Below are 27343 nucleotides of genomic sequence, written 5' to 3'. Positions count from 1 at the left end.
TCATTATAAGGATTACAAGATTGTGTGAACACACCATAGAAATGCTGTTTTTCTCTTCCACACACTGTTCTCTTCAAGCACAGATTATCTGTGAAAGGCATTTGTAAAACATTTTAAAGGGGGGGGGGGGTTAAAGATGTACAACAGGGGAGGCAACCCCATGCCCTCTAGATGTTTCGGACTACAATTCCCACAATTCCTAACCACTGACCATGCTCACTGGAGCTTATGGGAGTCGTAGTCTATAACATCTTGAGAGACCGGAAAGGGGGGGGGGCTCGCCCAATGTACAGGATCATGCATTACAAGAAAACCCACACAACCAAGCAAGCAACACCCTCCTCTGTTGGCCAGGAATGATGGGAACTGTAGTCCAACACAGCTGAATGGAATCTGGCTCCGCCCAGACTTCCAGATTGTGAAATTTTTTGCTAGTAGCAGCTGTTGCACAAGAAAAGAGGATACTTTCTGGAATAGGGAGAAAGGCAGTGTTGGTTTTCTGCACACAAATACCACTAAAAGGTTACAGCATGTCTTTATGAGGAAAGAATTAAAATTTGAAACGGCTTTGGATCCCTTAGCTGTGAAAACAGTGGTGAATACCGAAAAACAAATGTTCCTATTCAAAATCTGATACTGAATCAGCATTCTGACTCCCAAAGTTCATTGGTTGGTTTTGAACTCATCTTGAAAAAGTCACCATTTACAGATGGTTTACATTTAGTAGACTATTTAATACACACACCTACCGCAAGCAGAGACGCCTGCCATCTCTCCCCCTGAACCAAGAATTGCCAACAGCATGGCATTTGGCTTTTTGAATGACCTAGTTTCCCGAGTAGTTTGGAGATCTTAAAACTGTGTTTGGACGACAGCTGAAACGATGAATCCACGGAGTCTTGGATTCACACATTCAAAAAAACCAGCTTCAAGTGAGGTATTCAGCGCCATCTGATCACAATGGGTGATTGTAAAGCATGAATCAGCTCAAGTCAGCAACAATTTCTGTATTTAACTGTTGAGTATGTGAGCAAGCCGTAAGTACCACTTTAACCTCTCTCTGCCTCCCTTGGCAGCCTGCCAGCTTCCATTTTGCTTAAAACATGTCTAAGGCACCTCAGAATGAAAAACGGAACAGTAAAACCATCAGACAACCACTCTGGGGATTTATGCCATTACTGCTTATTTATAGACTCACCTAAAATTGAAAAAGCAATGTACAGAAATTAACTATTTGCTAGTTGCATCACAGAAGGGAATCTTAATTGTAATTATGACATTTGCAGATGGATGTTTACACATCTATTCACACGCCAATGAACAGCCATGTTCCTTGGCAGCTGAAAATGGCAGCTAGAATGCAAATAGGAGATATTTTAAGGTACCTTCTCTCCCCCTGACCCATAGAAAACAAGTTTTCAAGTGTTCTATCCTCTTGCCCTTTCTGAACTACTATTCTACTTGCAGGGAGCTTTTTAACGTAAGTATTTTTTTAAAAAAATTGACCTCCCACCTTCAATCTGAAGTGATGCACTCTACACTTTGATTCTACCTCACTGTGCTAGCTAAGCTGATTCCAGATAATGATCACAATGGGACACAGAGGACGTAAGCAGCTTCATGTTATGTTCCCCCCTGAGCAATCCTCTACTGTAGAAGTTAGCGTTTTGTAAAACCTGGCACAAAGTTTGCTAATCAAATCCATCTTACCATGCAGCTCTCAATAAGAATCATAATTGGAGGACAACTATAAGCTAAATCTGGGCTTAATTACAGTGAAGTCAGTGAAGTTTATATTTTGATGATTCATGTTGTTAAGAGAGATCCAATAATATGGTGCTACATAACCTGTTTGATTCTCTTTTTCTTATAAAGAGAAACTTTACTAATCTGATAATGAATTCATTGTATGAGAACACAGAATATAAAGTGGCACATATTAACGGAAAGGTTTTACATATTTTATATTCCCCTTGGTTATTCTCTCTCTCTCTCTCTCTCTCTCACACACACACACACACACACACAGACACACACACACACACACAGAGGAAGGCTATGGCAGCTAAGGTTGCAATCCTACTCAATGGGGCTTACTTCAGAGTAGATATGTATAGCATTGCACTGTAATATCTTTAAAACCTTAGCCTTTTGGAAAGTAAATGGATTCCTCTGTCATTTATCAGGTTTCACAAAACTAAATTCCAGATCTAAGGCGGCAAGACATTTATACACGTAAGAAATCAGGACACAGGAAATAATTAAAAACATAACACAGATTGTACCAAAATGCCTAATCAAAACCAGTTTTGATAAAATAAAATTATGCTGATATTTATCATTTTTCCAGCCTTGATGAAAATAAATGAGTATCACATGGTTTCTGAGGCAGCATTTTAAAAGCAAGTGAGTTGAGGGAAAGGCATCTGGAAGGGATTTTAGGTTTCCATGGTAAACAAAGATTTGGAAGGTAAATTTATTTTCCCACATCTTTTAGGAGGAGATAAATATCTATTTCTGGAAATATATAATATTAAGTTAAGTCATGAAAAAGACTAGTATATTATAAATATGTTAAGAAATATGTTAACTATGTCACCACTTTCAATGCATATGCTAAAAATGTAACCGAGTTTAGAAAAGTCTTTAATTCCTCTGTGGTTAATGTTTAGATGAATCAGTCCAGAACACTTTAGGCACTGAAAGTTGTTCACCATGGACACATTTAAGAAAGCATGCATTCTAGTTGGAACGAAACATGTGTGCCAGAAGACGTTGAAGCGCCATAGTTAAACAATACACAAAGCTCTCAAAACTCAATGATCCCTCCCCCATTGCAATGATGCATATGAACAGTAAAGTTCTTTTTACCCCATACCACAAGTCTACTTTTCCACCATGGAGGATTCAGACGCATACCCTTGGGTACATTCCTGCTTTGAGGAGGACTTGGATTACAGAGAACAGACACTGGGCATATAAAATTGCCTTATTACGCACCAACTATTGGTCCATCTAGTTCAGTATTGGCTTCTCTGATGGCAGTGGCTTGCCAAAGTCGCAGGCAAAATGGGTGTTTCCCAGCCATGTCACAAGGAAAAGGAAAGGAAAGGAACCTCTTGTGCAAGTACTTGAGTCAATGCTTTCGCTGACGTTTTCTTGGCAGACTTTGTAGTGGGGTGGTTTGCCCTTGCCTTCCCCAGTCGCACTTACCTTTCCCCCAGCTAGCTGGGTACTCATTTTACCGACCTCAGAAGGATGGAAGGCTGAGTCGACCTGAGCCAGCCGCTTGAGAACCAGCTTCCGCTGGGATCGAACTCAGGCCGTGGGGAGAGTTTCGGCTGCAGTAACTGCCGCTTACCACTTTGCGCCACACGAGGCTCTATGTCACTAGAGGCGCTTTTAAACTGAAGATGACAGAGACTGAACCTGGGTCTTTCTAAATGCATTGCTCAGTTGTAAAGCAACAAAGGTTGCATGCCAAGGGTCCAAGATTCAATTTCCTGACTGAAACTATGGAAAACCACTGGCTATCAGCGGAGAGGACTGGGCTAAATGGACTGACTCATGGCTGGGTTCATACATCATGGTAACTCACGGTGGGTGGCAAACTATGCTGGATAGGTGGTTATGCAGACGATTAGGGAAGCAAGCTACACAGAGTAGTTTATTTCACACACCCGTCGCCCCTCTTCCTCTAGTAGTCCTACCGCCGAGGACGACAGGTATCCCAGCTTTGCAGCAGGAATAGAAATTGCTTGAGAGGAGCAGACAGGCAGCAGCATTTCTGACTGCTCTTGCTGAGCAGTTCTGTAGGCGATCTCTGTAACCCACACTGTGCGACAGAGAAGACACTAACCCACCATAGGTAAAATAACCCCTACTGCAGACTATGGGTTCTCAGGGTGGCTTATTTGGGGGAAATAATCTACCAATGGGAGGGGGCACATTCCACAAACAACACACTAGCCCATCATGGGTTAGCGTGTTGTGTGAACCCCCCTTCAATACAAGGCAGTTTTATACAGTCAGGTAACCCATGAGGTCACTTTGAATTGTGTTCGTTATCCTATCATATGCAAACTTGCTGCTTCCCTGCTGCTTTTAATTGCTGGGTGTTTTTTTTACTGTATACTGTATCACTGTATTTTATGGTAAGAGTTATGTAATTATTTTGTCATCGGAAACCACCCTGGAAACCTTGCCGGCTGAACAGCAGTATAGAAAGGTATCAAATCTATCTATCTATCTATCTCCAAATGCAGTCTTAAGCAATAGAAGATGTTGTCCATCATTAATGTAATTGCAAGCACATTCAAAGAACAAAATCTTTTATACATGACAACACTGGCGGATAAAGTGAGAAAATTAATGCGCACTCACCTAGCACATTCCCCGAAGGCACCTCCTGTAGTTCCTCTAGTTCTCTCCCCATCAATAGGTAGAGATCCTCTAAAGTGCAGCAAGCCAAATGGGGCACTGTTGGAAGGTCAGCAGCAGCAGAACATCCCAGAGGAAGCTACGGCCAAAGAAAGTGGAGAAAAAGGGAAGTCACTAAGTAATGGCTAAATGTTCCTAGAATAGTTCTGGACACATTTTTTTTCCTGAAAAACAAAAAGGCAATGGCTAGAAGCAAAGAAGAGCATGTCTTTAATTTTTATTCCAAGCAGCAGCAGAAGAAAGCTTGACTGCAAGACTACCAGAGGTAAAAAAAAATGGAACACTGAATTCTCAGATTACTTTTAAAAACAAACCAAAAAATAGCAAGCCTCATCATAGGAAGCTTCCCCAAAATTTAAGTCAAAAAGAAGAGAGCACGGCTGGGAGAATTTACCTTTGCCCTGACAAGACTAATATAACAACCAGAGCGGAGAGAAGTTTTTCAAGCGAGGGATGCAAACAAGTCAAAAACTTTGAGAGTGATCAGTAGCTGGAGGCCCAGCTGGAGGGCCACAATTTGCTATGGGTTAGCAGCTAGTCTGGGGCAAAGTGGAGTCTGGAAGGGGCTTGATCCACCACCACCAACCCTCAAAAGAGCTCTACTGTAAATCCAATTGCCAACTATGGCGGCAAGGTATGTCTGTTTTCTAATTCCTAGCCTAGACTTTCATAAAGATGGGGTAGGAGGCAAGTAATAAGAAACCAGCTTGTGACCATTGTAGAAGCTAGCCCTCTCTCTTTGAACGTTCTTATTCTGAAAGGGCTCTCTATTGCCTGCAAAGGCATGATAGAGAGGTACAAAATTACGCGTGGTGAATAGAAAGTGGATAGGGAGACATTTTTCTCCCTTTCCCAGTACTAGAACCCAGGGTCATCCCATGAAGCTGACTGGAGATTCACAAAAGATAAAAAGAAGTTCTTCACACTGCACATAGTATAAACTATGGAATTCACTTCCATAAGTCATAGCGATGGCAACCAATTTGGATGGTTTTAAAAGGGGATTGGGACAAATCCATGGAGCAGAAGGCTATCAATGCCTACTAGGCACCTCTCCACCGTGCCTGGGTCCAGCTCCAGCTGAGAGCCCCCTCCCTCCTGCTACCTACTGTCTCTGCAGAGGCCACCAGTGAGGGAGGAAGCAGCAGCCAGGCACCTCTCCACCGTGCCTGGGTCCAGCTCCAGCTGAGAGCCCCCTCCCTCCTGCTACCTACTGTCTCTGCAGAGGCCACCAGTGAGGGAGGAAGCAGCAGCCAGGCACCTCTCCACCGTGCCTGGGTCCAGCTCCAGCTGAGAGCCCCCTCCCTCCTGCTACCAACTGTCTCTGCAGAGGCCACCAGTGAGGGAGGAAGCAGCAGCCAGGCACCTCTCCACCGTGCCTGGGTCCAGCTCCAGCTCAGAGCGCCCTCCCTCCTGCTACCAACTGTCTCTGGAGAGGCCACCAGTGAGGGAGGAAGCAGCAGCCAGGCACCTCTCCATCGTGCCTGGGTCCAGCTCCAGCTGACAGCCCCCTCCCTCCTGCTACCAACTGTCTCTGCAGAGACCACCAGTGAGGGAGGAAGCAGCAGCCAGGCACCTCTCCACCGTGCCTGGGTCCAGCTCCAGCTGAGAGCCCCCTCCCTCCTGCTACCAACTGTCTCTGCAGAGGCCACCAGTGAGGGAGGAAGCAGCAGCCAGGCCCCTCTCCACCGTGCCTGGGTCCAGCTCCAGCTCAGAGCACCCCTCCCTCCTGCTGTCACCTGTAACTGCTGAACTTTCCAACTAAGATTGTAGTGCCTGAATTCGCTTTCCTTTCCCCCCTCCTCCTCCTCCCTCCCAATCCCCTTTCCTTTTGTGTCATGTCTTTTAGATTGTAAGCCTGTGGGCAGGGACTGTCAAGAAATACTTTTGTAAGCCGCCGTGAGAGCCTTTTTTGGCTGAATGGCGGCATAAAAATCCTTAAATAAATAATAAAAAATAAAATATCAATGCCTACTAGTCCTGATGGCAATGTGCCTATGTATACCAGTTGCTGGGGAACATGGGTGGGAGGGTGCTCTTGCACTCATGTCCTGCTTGTGGGTTTCCCATGGGCAGCTGGTTGGCCAGTGTGTGAACAGAATGCTGGACTAGATGGACCCTTGGTCTGAACCAGCAGGGCTTTTCTTGTGTTTAGTACAAAAGCTCAGGTAGCCCTACACTTCTTAAGACAGCGCAACTTCTAAAATTCATGGTCAGATCATCATGAAGTAGTATCCTTAATTTGATTTTAACAAGTTAAGTTAATTATACTGTGAAAAACCTGAGTGCACCTTGTGCAATGATTCAGCAGGATCATATTTTGGTCCAAGAACAAAGAGCTTTTGTCCCCTTTTCACAACTCCGCTGAATACCCTCGCAAAAGCAACGAAAGCCTCCTTATTTTCGGGTTCCTGCTTCACAGATGCCGGGGTCATGGCCTCCATTTGACAGGTAGGTAGCTGATCATCCCCTAATGAAATTTGAGAGGAGTAAACTGTTATTTATACATTTCTACCTTGCTCCATCCTGTGCTTAAGGTTGGTCACAGCAATACACAAGATACTACTAATACAAGCAACCCACCACCACTACCATCAATATCCAACACCAATAACTACCTCCAAAAAAAAGTTAATTAAAAAAATGGCTGCATATTTGGCTCCAAAAGTTCTTCCCAATATCAAAAGGTGTCCTTTGTGGTCTGGAAATCCATTGGGTTTTCTTGGAACAGACTAACAAAATGTCATCGTCCCCATCACTCTGCTTTGTAAGATAATCCAAACTGTGGCAGGCATCACAACAACACTTCCCACAATCTCTAGACTACCTGTATCTAGGCCAGTACAGAGAAGCAAATCTGGCATGTGAGTTACATGGCATGACTCTGTAATACAGTACAAAATCTCATAGCTGTCACTGCAGTAATGCAATACAAAGGAACTTGCACTGCATGTGCAGGAAAGAAAGAAAAATCACTTGAGAAAAGGACGGAATCCTTGCCAAACATAGTTAACTGTCTTCTCACAACCGCTTCAGAGCATTGTTGAAAAGAGGAAGCAGCCTGTCCATGCTGACTCCTAGGAACCCACCGTCATGTGCAAGATTCAGCTGTTGACAGGCCGTCACTAAAACGCATCTAGGGTAGTATGTGGGGGCACATGATGAGCTAGGAAGCATTTCCCACACTGGAGTACAAGAACAGCTCTAAAGTTCATTTTGGCTTATGTGCCCAACGTTGAAAGCAATGGAAAGATCTTCTTAAATCTGACTTAGCTTTCACCTGTACAATGGCGAAGCATACGGAGTATTCATTTCTTGCCTTCAGCTCTCAGACTAAATTAAGACTAAAAACGCACTACCCACTTCGGCAGCTTTTCCAAAGAACAAATTCTGCTACGATTACTACACTTCTCCTTCCCCTGCCACAAACACATCATAAAGAAGCATGCACAATTTGGATTCACTGGACAGTATCCAATGGTGCTCCTACACAGAGTAAACCTACTGAAGTGAATGGGCCTAGTTTTCATAGGACTACAATTGGATATTGCCCGCTGCGACCAATTTCCGCCGTCTATGTCTCTTCCTGGGACATTTCCTGTCCATTCGATCTTTGAGAGACATTTCATCCTGTTACATAACCCACTTCCTCAAATGGCAAGTGCCCTTCGGGGTCTCCCTTCAACCCCTACCCCCACTGCCAGAGAAGACCACCTGCTGTCTACCTGCTATCTATGAAGGTTCTAGAAGGGAGAAGTGATCCAAACCACAAGCAGGTGAGAATAGGCAGCTCTTAACATGTGATCTGGAATTACTGCCAATGAGAACGGATGTCTTGTTTCTCCGAAAGGTAGAGAATGGTAAGCGCCTGGTTGACCGTTCAGACGAGTCCCTCTGTGCGACATCCAATGCATGGAGGAGGAAGCTGGATGTGCCTCTCTGCCACACCACTGGCACGTTTGATATGATTTCTGACAAGGAAATCTAAGCATGTACAGCTTTTCAGCATCTAAGCATGAACTTGGGAGGGGTTCTCCTCCACACTTTGGATACACAGGTGGATGGGGGGATCTTCTGAGAAGCCCTTATTCTCAGAAAGGAAGAAAAAAATGGCTCTTTACATCCTGACTGAAGGTGAATGAAACACATTCACCTAGTCCTTTGCTTACCTTTAGTCTCTCCTGTCTTTAGAGCTTGGTCCACTGGACTGCCTCCAGTCACCTGTTGGACCGATTCTTGTCCTTGACTAGCCGCCAATTTCTCAGCATGCCGCTGCCTTACAACCTCACGCCTTTGGACTATTTCTTCTTGCGACAGAGGCCTACGTACAATTTGAAACAGCATTAATTTTTGGAAAAGCCGTTGTGGCCAACTCACGGCACATTTGCAGTTACCAAAAATATTCTGGAAGTCTTACAAGGCAGCATTAATTTGAGCCCTCCAGGTAGACTCTTGTTTACGCTTAGAACTGGTGGCATTTCAATAAATCCATGATGTCAACAGTTGTGTGACTATACTAGCTTATGTCAGATGTCAAAATATAGTTGAGATTTTGCCTTATAACACCATGAAAGTCTTCTTGGCCGTGGTTGGGGTTTCTCGGGTGCAATAGCATTTCGAAACTATAAGTGGCTCTTCCATTTGCCACATATTAAAACAGAGTAACATTTTTTTAAAACTTTTTTTTGCGCATGCCAGACTTTTCTGGCCAGCTTGCTGGCAGGAAATGCATGTAGCAGTAGGATAAAAATCAAGCACCTGGAAATCACGCCAACAGCAAGCTGTTCTTACTTTACAGCATCAGTCATTAGTTTAATTGCTTTATAACAACTTATTGGACTTCTCATTTACAAAAAGAGAAGAATGTTACAGCGTGCTTCAGCTTATAATTAGCATATAAGAAAGAAACCCTTATATATGTTGTTAAAATTATTTCATAATTGTGTTTTAACCTGTTGGGTGTTTTATTGTGGTTTTAATTTTTGTGAACCACCCAGAGAGCTTCGGCTATTGGGCGGTATAAAAATGTAATAAATAAATAAATAAATAAATAAAATAAAATTAAAACTACAAGCTGCTCAAGGATACGTTGCTCGCAAATGTTTAATAACCAGGAGATGATTCAAAACCCTTTTCAGTTTATAACTGATTCCACGTGTTTTGGCTGGACCCGTATGTAGATCGTCTTCCCTGGAAACAAAGGCTGCACTTCAAAGCGACCACAATGAATGATTCCCTTCCTCTTCAGAGACCCGTTTTATGTTGTTAATTTCATAAGTAGGTGCTATCCACAAACACTAGCCTACAGATCTGAAAGGACGTGCTATCAAACATTGTCCTTGCCCACTAATAGATGGAACTGATCAGGGTCAACGCAAACCATTTACAGTATCACCATTCGCAGCCAAAGGACTTGGCTAAATTACAATGCGCAGAGCTCTTTAACAAAAAGTACCTGTCAGTATTTTTTCAGAAGATTGGGGCTACCAAAGAAAGGAAAACATACATTTTCATTTGATGAAAGACATTTGGAAAGTTGTTACTTGACACAGCTAATGCTGAAACTTATTGACATGGTTAACAGTACTGCTTACACATCACTTTAAAAATACATCCTTTAGGGAACAGGAGATTATAAAAGGAAGTGAGCTAAGGGATGAAACGTCTACTAGCCTTTGGGCTTAAAACAAATAAGCTGTTAGGAGAAAACAAAAGGAAGCAGAAGGAAATCTCATGCAGAATTGACAGGGAAAGTAGCATTTTCATGGCAAGGTTTTCTTGGAAAAAGTAGGCTTTTAAGCAGACGGAGGAGGGAAATAAAACCTATTGTGAAATTTTAAGGATAATTCTATTTACATTTTTGGGGGAGATTTGTACCCAGAAGTGGCTTACAAGACTGTTCTTTGTGTCATAATAAATCCAGCCATAAAACATCACAACAGGAAGAGCAGAGAACTATAAAAAAACATTTCCAGTCGTCAGCCAAGTTGTTCATCTATTCATTTCTGCCAGAACAAAGACTTTTTTTTCTTTTTTAAAAAACTGTCTTGACCCTCTCCGAAAAAATCAAGAATGAGCTAGGGGCAAAACCTGCCAAAAGAGAGAGGGAGGGAGAATGAGAATCACCACCATGAAGGCTCTAGCTCTACTAATGGTGGAGGCATGCAAAGAGGGGCCGGATCTACACTATTGCTTTAAAGCGCTTTATAACAGTTTTATAGCGCTTTAAAGCAGTTAAAGCGCTTTATAACTGTTATAAACCGCTTTAAAGCAGTAGTGTAGATCCGGCCAGGGACTCCTAGAAGGTCTTGCTGTAAGATGAAGGAGAAAAGGAATATATGGGATAACTCAAGGAATTTCACAAAATCATGCTTCTGCTTCACTCCCATACCACAACGCAAATGTTTCTCTTTGGCAAGTCACCACAACCCGGCTTCTCTACTTAACACCACCTCACCTCTACTGAGCTCACACAATCCTGTTCTCCCAGAGGCCCAGGCCAACATAGAGCAAGGGGCTTTTGGAGATCATCAACAGCATGTAAGAATCAGGCAGTCGGGAGATGGAACTGCAGGTGAGTTGCCGACAGAAAAATCACTAACTTAAAAAACAGAAACACACACAAACCGATGTCATGCCGAGATGAAGCAACAACAAGCATTATATTCAGCACTCATGCTGACAAGCAAAAAGAACGCTACAGTGCAATAAACAAGCGTCTGCCACCTTTTATAAACACCAGCCTTTATAAACAAACACTTTTGATCCTGGTTTCTCAAAGTGCTTTTCAAATGAATAATTCTCCCCATTAACAAAGACTGAAACTGAAGCGTGGAGCTTGGTTCAGAGAGGAGCATCAGAACCATTCGGTTTCAGAACGGGAACTTTGCCACAGCCTTCTCCAACCTGATGCCCTCCATGCAGGCTGGTGGGAGTTGGGGCCCAACATACCTGGAAGTCATCAGGCCTGGCAAGGCTGTTTCAGACTGCAGCCCAAGCACAACTTTCGTAGGGCTCTGCTTGGAGGTAGAGCACTCCATGGAGCCTAGCTACAGTTACCCATGCTCTGATAACCTCTCGTTTGGATTACTGTAATGCATTATACATGGGGCTGCCTTTGAAAACGGTCCGGAAACTTCAGCTGCTACAAAACAGGGCAGCCCGCCTACTAACAGGGACTGGCCGGTGAGACCACATCATGCCAGTCCTTCTACAACTTCATTGGCTGCCAATCTAGGTCCGGGCCCAATTCAAAGTGCTGGTACTAACATTCAAAACCCTAAATGGCTTGGGGCCAGGTTATTTGAAGGAACGCCTCCTCCCATATGTACCTGCCCAGACATTAAGATCATCCTCAGGGGTCCTTCTCTGTGAGCCCCTGCCCAAAGAAGTGAGGCAGATGGCTACCAGGAGGAGGGCTTTCCCTGCTGTGGCACCCCAGCTATGGAATGAGCTCCCCAGAGAGCTGTATTCCTTCCGTCGACAGCTGAAGACCTTTTTATTTTCTCAGTATTTTAACACCTAATTTAACTTAAATTTAAACTTTGCTGTTTTAATTCCGTATTTTAACCTATATCAATTTCTGCTGTGTAGTGTTATCCTGGTTGTGCTTTTTATATTGTATTTTGTATTTTGTATTTGTGTTTTTAGATTGTTGATTGTTTTACTATGCTCTTCATGGTTTTAATTTTTGTGAACCGCCCAGAGAGCTTCGGCTATTGGGCGGTATAAAACTGTAATAAATAAATAAATAAATAAATAAATGAACGTATGAGGCTGCCGGTACCAAGCTCATGAAGCTTCACCATCTCTGAACATTTTACATAGAGGACAATTCTATCAATGGCTACTTGTCACGACAGGTCTAGGGAACAGCCAGGTTTATTTATTTATATCCTGCAGTGAGAGTGAGTGGAATAAGAATTGCATATGAATGTGCGCATGTGTTCATGTGTATGCGCAACATGCACAGCCCCTGCCACCCCAGCAAGTACCTAATGGGGGCCAAAAACCTGGTGCACCCCTGACTTAAAGCTAAGCTACTAACTAGGAGCAAAATCTCACCAAAGTTAAACACTTTTAGATCTCATGGATTTCAAGGGATGAGAGTTATCATGCATGCTTAGGTCCCCCAGTGAAATGAAGTCGATGCTTAAAAAACAACAACATTTAACTTAGGAGGAAGGGAGATATCAAGCCATTATTCAAATAAAGACATTATTTTAGGGAGCAGAAGCTGGCTTAGAGGAAACTATTTTCAAAACCTCTTCTGCAAAAGGGTATGTTAACAATACACATTTCACAGGATGTTTAATGTGATATAAAAATGCAATATTGCAAAAGCAATCATTTTTCTACTTGGGTTGGAGCACACTTAATAAGATGAAACACTTTAGCTTCATGATCTCCTAAAATTATCTACCAGAGAGGTCCATGAAGTGCACTCCACATTTAAAGATGAAAATTCCATTAAAACACCTGAGCCACTTGAAATTTAAGAACTAGGGTTGACACTGATTCGAATTCTGTGCATTTAACATTAAAAAACGGTGCAGGATCAGGATTCAGTGTGAATCCTTTACAAGTAGGTAAGCAAACTCATACATAACAACAAACACACATGGAGGGGAGTGAGAAAAGGCTGAAAAAATTGGGAAGAGCACCAAAACCTTAATCTACTAAATATCCTTATGAAAAAAGCAAGCGTTATTTTGTGATCCTTCACTGTGGTTGAAAAGACTCGTTGTGCCGGATGAGCTCAACTTTTTTAGCTTTCCCATAATGGTAGCGACATAAGGTCACTCAACCACTAACAGTGTCTTGATTTGTAAGACAGAATACAAACGCTTGAAGCAGGAATTCCTCCAATTACCTTGTATTAATTTATTCTACTTTGCCACCTCCTGGGCTGGTGCAATATGAATAACTTGCATGTGTAAATGAGTGAAGACAGATTTAGCACCACAAGACATCATTTTCACATCACTTTATATAGTTTAGGCCAGGGTGGGCACAAAGTAGATCTAGATCTACGGGTAGATCTCTGGATGGTTTGCAGCAGATCAGGCAGTATTTCATCGGCAGAGGTTATAACTTCGACAGGGAGAAGCTGGGGCTTTCCTGCAGTGGCTCCAATCAAGCCATTAGAACGGCACACCTTTAAACATGAGGAGGAGTCCATCTCTGGCTATTTTCAGTATCAGCTCCAAGAGTTTCTTATTTTAGCATGTGTATGTGTACCACACACACAAATAAGCCAGTGTTACAGAGGGCAACCATACTTCCTGCCTTCAAAATTCAACTTTTAAAAAAGAAATTCAAGTCAAATAGAAGAAAACCATTGTTATAAAGACAACAGATTCCCAAATACTTCGCTGCAGAAAATTAATAAACTGGGGCCATAGCTAGACCTAAGGTTTATCCCTGGATCGTCCAGGGGTCAAACCTGTTCATCTAGGTGACACACAGGGGATCCAGTGCTCAGGCAGGGGCGAACCCTGGATGATCCCAGGATAAACCTAAGGTCTAGCTGTGGCCTGGGTAAGTTGAAAACTATTAAAGCACTTCTTAAAAATTCTAGCACAATAGCCCTAATCATCCATTTCTTCCCTACAGTGATATTTGTGATCATGTGGCGAGTGGAAAAGCACCTGACACAACGTAACTCCACCCTTGTTCATAAAGACACCCTTTCCACAACTCCTAATGCTAGTTTGCAAAATTAGAGAACCATACAACTGAATCTATAAAAATATAGCAACGGCCACTTACAGACAGTTGGATGGCACCATCTAGTGGCCCAAGTACCCAGTGCATCTTCAAGCCAGAAATGAAGGCACCTCTTAAATCAAGGATGTCAGCCCACTGACACCACAGTTCAATCCCTTTCAGGGCCAAGATGCCTTGAACAGGAAATTGGAGTGTGCTCGTTTACGGATGAAACAGTCCATGTTAATTTAATCCACCACGCACGCTTAAGCTAGCTGGCAGGAAGTCCATGTTCCTGACGTCTAGGAGGTGAAACAAGCAGTTCTCAAGAAATGGGCCGTGACGGCAGATGCTTTTTCAAAGCCTTCCTTCCTCCCCTTACAGATCCCATCACTTCTTTACCCAGCAATTCCAGGAGCCCTGCTCAAGCCCACGTGTTCTTGCCTGCATCAAAAGAAAATAATCGCAATGGAAAATCGTGCATGCAAATAAAAGCGAACTGCCCTACCAGGAGATTCTGCACTTACTTGAATGTGGGGTTTTCGTTTCAATTACGACTTTCTACACAGGAGGGAATGTGCAAACCTCAGACACACTCCTAAACCTACTAGGCTAAGTACTGAAGGAGGTGAGGAGAGAGACAAGAGAAAGCAGCAGTGTCTGAACAAGCCCTAAGATGGAGTCAACAAGGTACCAGGACACAAGGTTGCTGTTAAAAGCGCCTGAAGGAATGAGTATTCTCTCTGCATAAAAGTAATACAAAGTCACCTAGGAGATTAGGTTATTAGAGAAGCCACTTTGAATTTATAATTCATGTTGATATAGGGCAATATCCAATACAGCTGCAGTGCTAGCAGGAATGACCGCTAGTGCAACCCGAAACTACAATTTCCAGAATGGAACAAGTCCGTGGAAGTGACAGAGAGGCACTCTAGTGACTTGTCCCATTCTGGAAGCAGTAGTTTCAAATAGTTTCTTGGACTGCATTAGCGAGCGCTGCTTTCACATTGCACTAGCGGTTATTCCCGTTAGTGCGACGTTTAGAGTTGGCAGATTGCTGACCCCGGATACTACCCATAATGTTTCTGTTAATTATTATTATTATTATTTATTTATATAGCACCATCAATGTACATGGTGCTGTACAGAGTAAAACAGTAAATAGCAAGACCCTGCCGCATAGGCTTACATTCTAATAAAATCATTATTATTATTATTTATTTATTTATATAGCACCATCAATGTACATGGTGCTGTACAGAGTAAAACAGTAAATAGCAAGACTCTGCCGCATAGGCTTACAATCTAATAAAATCATAGTAAAACAATAAGGAGGGGAAGAGAAGGCAAACAGGCACAGGGTAGGGTAAGCAGGCACAGGGTAGGGTAAAACTAACAGTATAAAGTCAGAGCAAAATCAAGTTTTAAAAGCTTTAGGAAAAAGAAAGGTTTTTAGCTGAGCTTTAAAAGCTGCATTCACGCTTTGATAAAGTGCACACACTCACACACAAAATGTTGAAGATCTAACGTGACAGAAGAGTCTGCTTCAGGTTTACCAACCAGCTCTTGTAAATAGCTGACCTACTTTTAGATTAAGAGCAAATAATCTTACGAGGTCCAAAACCATAAGGAATCTAGACTTGCATATTGTGACTTAGCGCCTAATGCCATTGGAGCAGAAGGGGATCAAATGGCATCGTTTTCTCACCTTGGCTTGTTCTGTGGCAATGTCTTAGCATCAACTGCAAACATTTTGGAAACAAAGACAATGACTGGGGCAGTTTCTTCACTGCTGCATTTCATAAACGCTAAGCAAACATAAAATGAAAGAGTTACTTGTCTTTCCAAAGAGTCTCTGGATTTATATGCATTTGTCAAATGACAAGTTAGTTAAGTGGATCCAGGAGGGAAACTTATGTAAATCGTTTTTTTAAAGTCTGTCTGTGCTTTTGAGCCACCTTGCAGAAAACTGAATCATGCCCAGATTTCAAGGCAAATGTTTTAAGACATTGTTCAGCACCAGGACTGGGGTGTTTATCGTAGCAAACACCTCTCCCTTTTCCCACTAACAAGATTATCTTTGTAGAATGAGCCTCGTTTGAAAAGGGCCCGGGCCACAGATATCAATCGTCTTGCAAAACTTTACTCACCATCTTTCAGGGCTTGCGTTTCTTGGGGTAGAGAGTCAAATGTTTTAGCTCCAACACACATCAGCTTTTCCACTCTCTCAGCAGTGATATCAAGAGGACTAGGGAGTTTATTACAGACCATGGCTAAAGCACGGTGCTAAGGATATATACAGAAGTTATCTACCTATTAGTTTAAAAGGGAGGATGTAGACTGGATATCATAGGATAGTCTCCAGTAACAGGAACGGTTGCCCCAAAGCTAGGGTGGGCTAGAGAGTAGAGACGAAAACCAGAACTAAATGGTTCTTAGGGGAGGATTCCTGGAGACGCTAGGAAGACCAAAAGAATGAGGAAAGAATAAGCCTATCCAGCAGTAGTTAGGCTCACACTAAGGCCATAGCTAGACGGGGCAATATCCCAGTGTTTGCCCCGGGATCATCCCTGTGTTCACATGATGCACAGGGCATCCCGGGAGCAGGGAAGGATGATTCCTCCCTTGCCCCGGGATATCGCCCTACAGTTGTAGCCCGGTTTTGCCGTGGTCTTGGGCTGATCCCGAGACCGCGGAACGTGTGGCCCAGTGTCGTGGTTTGTCCCAGCTCCTCGTGAGTCAGGGGTGGGGAATTTTTTTTAAAAAAACTTGCAATTTCCGCACAAGTGCTCTGTCCCCTTTAACAGAAAAAACAAAATGGCGGGCATGAAATCGCGGGCCGCGTGTGAACCAGGGCGATGATCTCGCGATCAAAAGATCATGAGATCACCTCCCTCCGACCCCCTCATCTAGCTGAGGCCCAAGGTGCTCTGGAGTCTGTGGCTGGAACTCCCCGTCACCCCACCCTTGCACATTTTGAATAAATTCAACAACAAACTTCGCTTATTGCTGTTCCCCGCCTCAATCAAAATGGAGAGGCGGGTAAGAAATATTTATTATTATTATTATTATTATTATTATTATTATTATTATTATTACTACTATTTTCTCCCCTCAAACCCACCCCTCTCCCATGAACTGGTGGGTTATTTTCTATTTGAGGAAACATTATACGCTCTTAAGTTAATTGTAAATGGCTTTTTGCTTAAGGATACAGAGAACTGCTTCCGATATTGGCAGCCACTGGCTACAAATGGCGTTAAGCTGAACCTTCGGATCTGTGTGGCGCAATTCACGAGCGCCGATTTTCAGTCCCAGAGAGGAAACTATTTTGTCAATTTTCTCCTTGTCTCTATGAAAGAAACCACACGTAGGCAATTATAGTGTTGCGTCTGATCAGCTGATGAGAATATCCCCACCATCAATTTTAGTATGAAAAAGAGAGAAAGAAAGAAAGAAAGAAAGAAAGAAAGAAAGAAAGAAAGAAGAGATGCTTTTGGACATACTAGAGTTATAAATATGGCAACTGGAAGTCAGCCTTCCTGAACCAGCCCACAACCCACACATCCCCACTCTCTTTGAGATGGAAATGCTTTGATATGGAGCAGATCACCAAAGGACATGAGCATAAAAAAAAGGAAACAAAAGAGGTGCAAGTCTGCTTGGGTAAAACAAAAAGGATTCCCTAACTGTTGTCATCAACTAAGACAGTGGTCCTCAACCTTCCTAATGCCGCAACCCTTTAATACAGTTCCTCATGTTGTGGTGACCCCCAACCATAACATTATTTTCGTTCTTCTCTACACGATCCATTGTCATGGGATGGTTTGCTAATGAAAATAATACATAACGATAGCTTTAATAATACAAAAGATGATACATGACATAGTTCAGTCAATACAGTTTCCTAAGACCAATGGAAATATGTGTTTTCCGATGGTCTTAGGTGACCCCTGTGAAAGGGTCATTCGACCCCCAAAGGGGTCCCGACCCACAGGTTGAGAACCGCTGAACTAAGAGAAGCAGTCAGATATGTTTGTTTTTTCTCCGTTTACCTTTTTGTAATAGCTTCATAGAGGCTCCATATGTTTTCCAGCACCAGTTGCACAAACAAGGGCTTCTTTCCTTTCAACTGGAAGAAAGCAGTGGTTATATAAAGATAGCATATTCTTTACAACACACTGGCCTGGTTCAGACAACACGCTAAACCATGCTGCTTAACCACAAAATGGTTAAAGAATGCATGCATTCCCTTAACCATTTTGTGGTTAAGCAGCATGGTTTAGCATGCTGTCTGAACCAGGCCACTATAGCAGGTGTAGCATCCGCTTGTGGGGGATTCCCTATAGGACTCTCACAGCACCCTACTTCCCTAGAGTTGCCATATTCTGAATCCACAAAACAGGACAATTTTTTTTTGGGGGGGGGGGCGGTAGGTTTATTTTTAAACAAACTGAGCAATATGTAAAGGTCTAGGGAAAGAAAGCTATCTAAGCTTTAGATATCTAACACTGCAATCCTGTGTGTGTCTACTCAGAAACAAATCCTACGAAGTTAAATAGGACTTATTCCCAGGTAAGTATGCATAGGATTGTAGCCTAAAGTACTTAAGCACCTGCTAATAAATAACAGGCAAAGAACAGTTTAAGCAAACGAACAGAAAAAAATGACACTAAATTACATTTCTCCACTAGTTCTCAAAAGCTAGAGGAGACTGCAGTATGGAGACTTGCACTCCACTGAGCAGGCTCAAGGCACCATATCGGAGGTTAGAATTTCTCCGGCTGGGTGGAACAGGAATCCGGGATTCTTGACTGACCGGCCGGGACATTTTGGAAATGCCTGGAAACCGTGACTTTCCCAGGACGTATGGCAACCCTATACTTCCCACACACACACACTGCATGTGTGAGGCGCTGCACCAAGCCACTATAGGGAATGGGAGTCTTGCACATGCCTCCCTCAACCCCATATCCAAGCAACACAACCTGCACATTGCACCTCCAAATGCTGCACTTGCAGTGGACTGGACTGGACTCTAGCTTTGTGTAAGCATTAGCAGCCAAGGCCTTGGATACACATGCAGGAGAATAAGGCAGGAGAACAAGGCGGGAGAATGGATTGCCCCACTTCCAACTGTAGGACACCCTTCCCCAACCTGGTGCCCGCCAGATGCTTTGGACGAGAACTCCCAACATTCCTGACCAGCAGCCACACTGGCTGGAGCTGATGGGAATTTTAAGTCCAAAACGTCTGGAAGGCACCCAGTTGGGGGAGGCTGCTGTAGGAGGATCCCACTTTGAATAGCCCTCCATGCGAAAAGCAATCTGAAAGAGACCACGACGACAGGGACCTAGCTGAGCCAAGCTACCATGAAACATGTGTGCTCATGTGTCAGAACCCGTTGTTTACAAAGGAGAAAAAGGTGAGCATCATCCCTCCCTGTGATTGGCAGGCAGTGTGAAGCCTCTGAATTGACCAGGGCAGGTATACATACTAGCAACCTGGCTTTGGTCAGAAGAGCAGTACTTGCTGCCCACTGTACTTCAGGCTCTGGCAGACAGCTTCCTCGGGATCTAGCACTGGAGAACACATCCTTCAGGTGTAGATTCAGAGTGTCAACAGCATCAGCTTGACCAACATGTAGAAGCCAACGGTCTCAACCCACATATGCATCAGCGGTGTGCCTTCACAGTGGTCAATGTGCATCTATCCACATCCAACAATCGGATGGTTGATGATGTACATTTTGATCACCAAGTATCTGTTGTGCGGAGGGATAGGGAAATATGCATTCACCTACACCATTCCAAAATGGGCAACTATCTCTCTCCAAGCTGAAACAAGCCAGCCATGTAATCAGCATTGCGAGTCCAGGATCTGGACCTACATTTACAGCCCCTGCAAGGGAATCTTGCTCCGCCCTTCCTATGTCTAATTTTAGATTGTAAGGAACTTAGAATCTTCTGAATCTATAAATTGCATTGTGCACTGGAGCTGTACATCAACATCACAATCAATCTGCACATTTTCTGAAACTGGGTGTCAAATTCTAAACATACTTTTGAACAACAAAATTGTTCAGATCCTAGAAAGCAATAATTCTACATTGTCAATTGTTAAAGGCAGCAAAAGCAGGGTTATACTCTCCAGTGAACCAAGAAATTGTACCTGGTCAACTTTCATGATCTTCTTCGCTTTTGTATTTAGATAATAATCTCCCCACAGGGTCTTCAACAGTACCGAAGGCTTGATTCCAAGCTTCTGGCTATATAGCTTAGCAAAATGTTCAATGCTGGTAAACCAAGAAAAATGACACAAGTATGTCTAAATAGAACAACACTTTTCAAAACAAGGCATATGTGTCAACTTCCGTAGTAATCATGCTACACATTTGACAAGTGCAGTTATATTCTGCCTGTGGAACAGATGCTTGCATAATATCTCTACAGCTACAGTATGTATGTATGTATAGGAAGACATTATTTTAAGTAGCAAGTCTCAAAAACACACTTTAGTAGAAGAATAAATGTCAACGTGTGATCCAATGTATGAGGAATATGAGCTGGGTCACACATTCACGCTCGTTACTTGAGGAGTGCAGCACTGTTATGATTTGCATACGGGCTCGGCGTCAGTACCTGACACAGCCAGGCAAAGGCCAGCGCCCATGGGCTCCAGGAGGGCCCACCAAGGCTGGCATCAGTTGTCAACATTATTTATTTATTTGTTTACAATATTTATAAACCGCTCCCCATTGAAAATTTCGGAGCGCCGTACAAGATAAAATGAAAATAAAAACAAAATAAAACACTTAAAACAGATTATAAAAGAAGCAAATACGGTGACTCATGGGTGGACATTAAGAAAAGGCTTCCTGGATGTTTTCAGGAGGCGCTGAAAGGAGTACAAAGTTGGCGCCTGCCTGACCTCCAGAGGCAGGGAATTCCACAGGAGGGGGCCACCACGCTGAAGGCTCTTCCCCTGGTGGACTACAATAACATCCCATTTATAACATACCATTCTCTTTGACTGCAAAGTGTCAGCTGAGGCTGAAGCCACTCATCATTTTGTTTCTGCTCAGAATGCTTCTGTGCCTTGATGTAGCAAGGCTCAGAGGATTTTTTTTTTTAAGAGAAAGGTCTCTGCCTGCTACTTGGTGTGCTTAGAGGACTGGGTGGTATGAGAGCCCCTGGAGGGCACCTTGTCCAAGGCTTCCTCAAACCTGGTGCCGGCCCTGTTTGCATATATGAACAAGGTAGCACATATTTAACCTCAAGGACAATCCTTTACCCACAGCACTCCATGGGACGTACTTCTTAATGGCCTGGTTCAGGCAACATGCTAAACCATGCTGCTTAACCACAAAATGGTTAATGCCTGGGTCCAGCTCCAGCTAAGAGCCCCCTCCCTCCTGCCACCAACTGTCTGCAGAGGCCACCAGTGAGGGAGGAAGCAGCAGCCAGGCCCCTCTCCACCGTGCCTGGGTCCAGCTCCAGCTGAGAGCCCCCTCCCTCCTGCTGTCACCTGTAACTGCTGAACTTTCCAACTAAGATTGTAGTGCCTGAATTTGCTTTCCTTCCCCCCCCCTCCTCCTCCTCCCTCCCAATCCCCTTTCCTTTTGTGTCATGTCTTTTAGATTGTAAGCCTGTGGGCAGGGACTGTCAAGAAATACTTTTGTAAGCCGCCATGAGAGCCTTTTTTGGCTGAATGGCGGCATAAAAATCCTTAAATAAAAAAAATAAAAAATAAAATGGTTAACGGAATGCGTTAAGGTCAATGCATTCAGTTAACTATTTTGTGGTTAAGCAGCATGGTTTAGTGTGTTGTCTGAACCAGGCCAGTGACTTATATAGAATCAAGCTGTTTATATAATAGCAGCCTAATGAAAACCAGGACAGCAGTATCTCAATAGTTTCATTTTGTCCAAGTGTCTTATTCCAGAAGGCTACGAATAAATTCCAATTATGTGGAAATGAGTTTCTAAATTGCTTTTTTTCTCTAAATCAAATAAAACTTTTTTTTTTACCATCAGCAATATATTCCAATATCCTCTTAACCAAATCATGGCTGAATAAAGCATTGATTTTTAATTTATACGCTATTTCTATTCTGGCTGTAAGCAAGAAGTTAATCACTAGATTTAAAAATTCACAATTACTTGTTTCCAGAAAGCACACACACTTTTAGGGTAGGGCCAGCAAATAGGATTATAACCAGTTTGAGGATGTCTACATGAACAAATCAACTGCAGTGCTTTGCAGAGGGATGTGCTTGTCCTCACATGGTGAATAAAATGAGTAACTGAAAACTTCAGCTGCCTTAATGAAAATATCTGCTCAAACTATATCTGTAAACTCACCCAAAGCCCCAGCCATCAATTGCACTGGCAAATACCACATTGCCCTGATCGGGTGAAAAGTAAAGGTGGGAATCATCTGTGAATTCCAAGCCCGAACTCCAGTCATATACTTGGTCTCCTGGAGCAGAATCGGAAGTCAACTGAGCCTCTATTTCTTTCTCAGCTCTTTCTTCAAGGACTTTAGAAGTGAAGAGAGTCGCGGTGATTGCATTCACCTAGAGACACATTCATTTTATGTATTTTCATTAGCCATTATGCCTGGATCCAGCTTCAGCAGAGAGCCGCCCTCCCTCCTGCTACCAACTGTCACTGCTGAGGCCATCAGAGGGAAAGGAAGCAGCAGCCAGGCATCCCACCATCCTGCCTGGATCTGTATGAGGCTATTAGAGTGAGAGGAATTGACCTGCTGAACTTTGCAATTAAGTATCTACTGCCTATATTTGCTTCCCTCCCAATCCCCAATGCCTCTTCCCTCCCAGTCCCCTTTCCTTTTGTGTCATGTCTTTTAGACTGTAAGCCTGTGGGTATGCTGTCTTAAGAATTACATTTGTAAATTGTGGGGGGGTTTTATTGCTTTTTTTTGGCTAAAGGGTGGGATAAAAGTGCTAAAATAAACAAATGAATAAATAAATAAGATAATTATATCCCGTCTTTCTGGCCTTAAACAGGATTTAAAGGCAGCTCAAAGTAAAATTCCTCAAGCAATGTTGATGCATTAAAATATCAGAAGTATTACAATCAAAGCCGCTCTCAACAGCAGCTACATTATCAAAGTTAAAACAAGTAACACCCAAGCCAGTTAGGCAACATATTTTATAAGAATAACTTTTAAAGGTGTTTTTAGTCAGGGCATTTAGGACTAGCCAAGTCTCTTTCTTTAGAAAAAGAGCAATTTTCAATGGGAAAATGGCACACCTGAAACTACTTTTTCAAAGGAAAGATGTGGCCAGTTGAAAGCACACTGTTTAAAACCACTATTACTGTAATATGTAAGTTGGCTTTAAGGTATCCGCAATCCAGACCATTAAGAATGACTAAAATTAAAACCAGCACTTTGAATTTGACCTGGAAACAACCAAGAACCCAGCAAAGTTGATTGCAGCTTTTTTATTAATTTCGAAAGAAAATCAATCTTTATCATAGTTTTTGGGAGCTCTTACTTAAAGATCTGCTATTGGATGTGAATGAAAGTTGTAAAGACTTCGATTTAATTGCAATGAACTCCTACAGTTAAACTCTAGTAATACTCTAGTACAGCCTTTCTCAACCTGGGGTGCTCCAGATGTGTTGGACTGCATCTCCCAGAATGCCCCAGCCAGCAGAGCTGGCTGGGGCATTCTGGGAGTTGTAGTCCAACACATCTGGAGCGCCCCAGGTTGAGAAAGGCTGCTCTAGTAGATGACAGTTCCAAGCAGTTTTTGTTTTGTTTGGATTTGTTTGGATTCTGTATATGAAACTTCTGATGTATGTTAAAATGTATATATTAAGAAATAAACTGGTGTTACAATAATAACAGCTGTGTTAGAATGAATGAATATGCTCTTTATGATTGGCACCACTAAACAACCAACAGCTGCATTGTTGGCCAGTTTACATTTTTGAAAACACTTCAGAAAAACCTCCACATACAGCATATTACAGTGGCCCAAATATGACCACATGAACCCTATACTGAACTTGCTGCTTTCTCCACTAAAGAAATACCAACTTTTATTCTTCCTGTTGATTACAAAGAGCCAGTTAGAAATCTTTCATACCTGTTCCAAGATATTCTTAAGGTGAGAATATGCTTCTTGGGGTGTAACCTTGAGTTCTAGTATGAGACGATCTATTTTATTAATCACCAGGACTGGACGAATGTTTTCTAACCAAGCTTGTCGCAAAACTGCATGAGTCTAGTACAAAGGGAAACATAATCACTGACATGAAACACTTAAGCAAAATACGGCTTATTGAATTACTTTGGCCTACCTTGAACATAGAATTAAAGCACAATTGTATGCATCTTTCCTTCAACCCTCCACTCTTGCATATAAATTCCTTCCCATAGATAAACACACAGTTCCAGTATTACCCTGTACTTTCACCAATTGGGGTTTAAATTAAGCGAGGTTTGCTCCAAAACTCACTTTCCAAATCCTGATTAAAGTCAGGATCCTCAAAAAAAAAAATCTCTTGAAGATAAATTGATAATGACATCCAGATGTCAATTTTTGTCAGCAAAGTAATATTCCATTGCCAATAGTAAGATATACTTGGATCTACAACCTGTCTTAGTGCATATGTTAGATTCTATACCAATAATGACATTCCCTGAGATCTGGCACATGGCATTCATTGTATTTTAATCAATAAATAGTCTGAATACAAGCTGCTCTTTCCATGTACCAGTTGAAGGTAGTGTCATAAAGCAGAAACATTTTAGTTTACTTTTCCCTCCTCTACCCAAAATATGTTTTTCCCATCACCTGTGGGCACACTCCTTCCACAGCATCCACCACAATGATGCAGCCATCACAAAGTCTGACAGCTGTGGATACTTCTGAAGAGAAGTCCACATGGCCAGGCGAGTCTATTAGATTGATGAGATATTCCTGATCATCTAGAACCAAAGAAAGTGTTACTTCTCCATATCATGCATAATTTTGTACACCTCTGTCCTGAGTCACCTTAGCCTCCTTTTTTCCAAGCTAAACAATCCCAGTTGTCAAAGCCTTTAGACCTTACATAAGTACTATATTTCATGACAATACAGCATTTAACAGTCCAACCGCATACACAGAATGTGATAACTACATTACCTTTTCCAAACAGCAATGAAATTGCACTTGATTTCATTGTAATTCCTCGAATTTGTTCATCTTCTCGGCTATCCAAATACCTCAGCTGTTTGAAGAGAAAGAACAGAAAAGGAGTGAACTGTATCCACATTTTCAGTAGATTTTAAGTATGAGTAAATATGGATGGAGAGTTCTGATAAAATACTGAGTATTTAAATTGTACCTTTCCTGCCAATCTGCTAGAGATTATTCCATTGCTAGAAATAAGACAGTCAGCTAAAGTTGTCTTGCCTAGGGGGGAAAAGAAACACAAAACAGTACAAAAAGAACAAGGAGTAAGGATAAAAACAACCCAATATGATCAATTTTGTATTTGGGTTTTTAGACTGTTGGATGTTTTATTATGTTCTTAATGGTTTTAATTTTTGTGAACCACCCAGAGCTTCGGCTACTGGGTGGTATAAAAATGTAATAAATAAATAAATAAATAAATAAATAAGATTATTCCCAACATTAAGTTCTGCTTTCCATGACCACATGCCTCTTTCCTTTGTCTCAATAAAATACACAGGGCTCTTCTTTATGTACCCATGTAGCAAACTACAAGAGATAATGCATTTAACACACTACAGAATAGCAAGCAGTTACTCCACAGCACAAAGTCCCTTTAAGACCACCAACATTCATCAACAACGATTTTAAGTGAATCAGCTGTTATTAAGAAACAGTTGTTGTTCATAGCATAGGTGCACCTCTTACCATGGTCCACATGAGCTAGTACACAGATATTTCTGATGTAGGCAGCATTTTTCTGAAGTCCAATGGTCTTATTCAAACTGGCGAGAACCATGGCTAGATGCTTTGCTGCAAGGAAAATGTTGAAAAGATCAAGGCGCAAACTTTTCAAAGAGCTGCAAGGTTGTGCGGAAACACTGACAGGCTAAATTCAGCCTGGCTAGGGCAGTACAAACAAAGAGCCTGGTGCCAGATAGGATGTTTGGTTCTTCAGCTCCTCCACCACGAATTACCTTAGGAGGACCCCTGCCCACAGGGAATGCTGCTAGCTAGACACCAGCATAAATGTCAAGAAATACTTTTGTAAGCCGCCGTGAGAGCCTTTTTTGGCTGAATGGCGGCACAAAAATCCTTAAATAAAATAAAATAAATGTCCCCAGTCATGCCGACAGCAACCCAAATCAATCCTTACAAGACAGCAGAAGTAGGGATTTCTTAATAAGCCAAATATGCACACTCCAGCCCTGCGAGTAGGTATAGAATAAGCCAAATGCATTTGCTTTTGGCACGTCCAATGCCCTGGAGAAATCGAAGAGATGTCAGCTCACCAAGCTACACCCTTTAATAGTTCCTTTCAGCAAAGCCTAGCAATTGTTTTGTGCTACTAGCTGCCCCCATCAAGCGAAACACCATCCAGAACCAGCACCAATGGCTAATTTTCATATTCTAATCACAATGTAGTTGCACGGCATTCAGATGCTGCCATACTGCTGCTGCTACTACTACATTTACATCCTGCCATTTTAACTCTTGGAAGGAACCTCAGGCAGCTTATACGGTCCTCCTCCTCCTCCTCTTCCTCCTCTCCAAATATTTAATTAATAGAATTCATGTATTTATTTTCTTCATTATATTTCTGTACCGCTCAACAGCTGAAGCTCTCTGGGCGGTCCATAACATTCAAATCCCACCTAGCCTCCAAGGGTTTCAAGGTGGGTACATTGGTCTCTCCCTCACAACAACCCTGCTAGGGAGGCCAGGCTGAGAGACGGCGGCTGGAATTAGGGTCACTCAACGAGCACCTCAGCTTATTGTCGTTGTTTTCGGAAATGATTCGCCCTTCCCCCACCTCACGTCGCCCTCCCCCCTCCTTGACCGCCCCCACCCTTGCGAACGTGTGGCCTGGCCTGACCTCACGCGGCCACCGTCCGCCGCCGCTCCTGACAGGACCCCGCCGGCCGCACTCCCGAGCCAGCAAGAGCGCGAGGCTGTTCCAACCGGAAGTCCGTCTCTTCCGCACCACGAGGTCTTAAGGGGA

The 27343-nt window shown here is 42.8% G+C and overlaps 1 protein-coding gene across 2 annotated transcripts in view; it reads right to left on the bottom strand.

Annotated features, from left to right (window-relative positions):
• EFL1 (elongation factor like GTPase 1) overlaps positions 1-27284 on the bottom strand; it is a 64344-nt gene extending 37060 nt beyond the window's left edge. Inside the window, exons 1-15 of one of the 2 annotated variants that reach the window (XM_063142270.1) lie at positions 27218-27284; positions 26050-26154; positions 25514-25581; positions 25312-25396; positions 24979-25112; positions 24268-24405; positions 22511-22725; positions 20320-20443; positions 18204-18280; positions 17364-17500; positions 16299-16421; positions 15857-15956; positions 8610-8761; positions 6732-6910; positions 4384-4519 (exon numbers count right to left, since the gene is read on the bottom strand). In XM_063142270.1, coding sequence (XP_062998340.1) covers positions 4384-4519; positions 6732-6910; positions 8610-8761; positions 15857-15956; positions 16299-16421; positions 17364-17500; positions 18204-18280; positions 20320-20443; positions 22511-22725; positions 24268-24405; positions 24979-25112; positions 25312-25396; positions 25514-25581; positions 26050-26140 — 1759 coding nt within the window. In that variant the 5' untranslated portion in view covers positions 26141-26154; positions 27218-27284. Of the gene's footprint in view, positions 1-4383; positions 4520-6731; positions 6911-8609; positions 8762-15856; positions 15957-16298; positions 16422-17363; positions 17501-18203; positions 18281-20319; positions 20444-22510; positions 22726-24267; positions 24406-24978; positions 25113-25311; positions 25397-25513; positions 25582-26049; positions 26155-26542; positions 26605-27217 lie in introns of those variants that run through there. The other variant, XM_063142269.1, reaches the window with a different exon arrangement.
• Positions 27285-27343: the final 59 nt, after the last annotated feature.

Source organism: Elgaria multicarinata, chromosome 16 (genome assembly GCF_023053635.1).
Source record: "Elgaria multicarinata webbii isolate HBS135686 ecotype San Diego chromosome 16, rElgMul1.1.pri, whole genome shotgun sequence".
Lineage (NCBI taxonomy): Eukaryota > Metazoa > Chordata > Lepidosauria > Squamata > Anguidae > Elgaria > Elgaria multicarinata.
The sequence above is the reverse complement of the archived record's forward strand: the minus strand, read 5'-3'. Positions and strand labels throughout refer to the sequence as shown.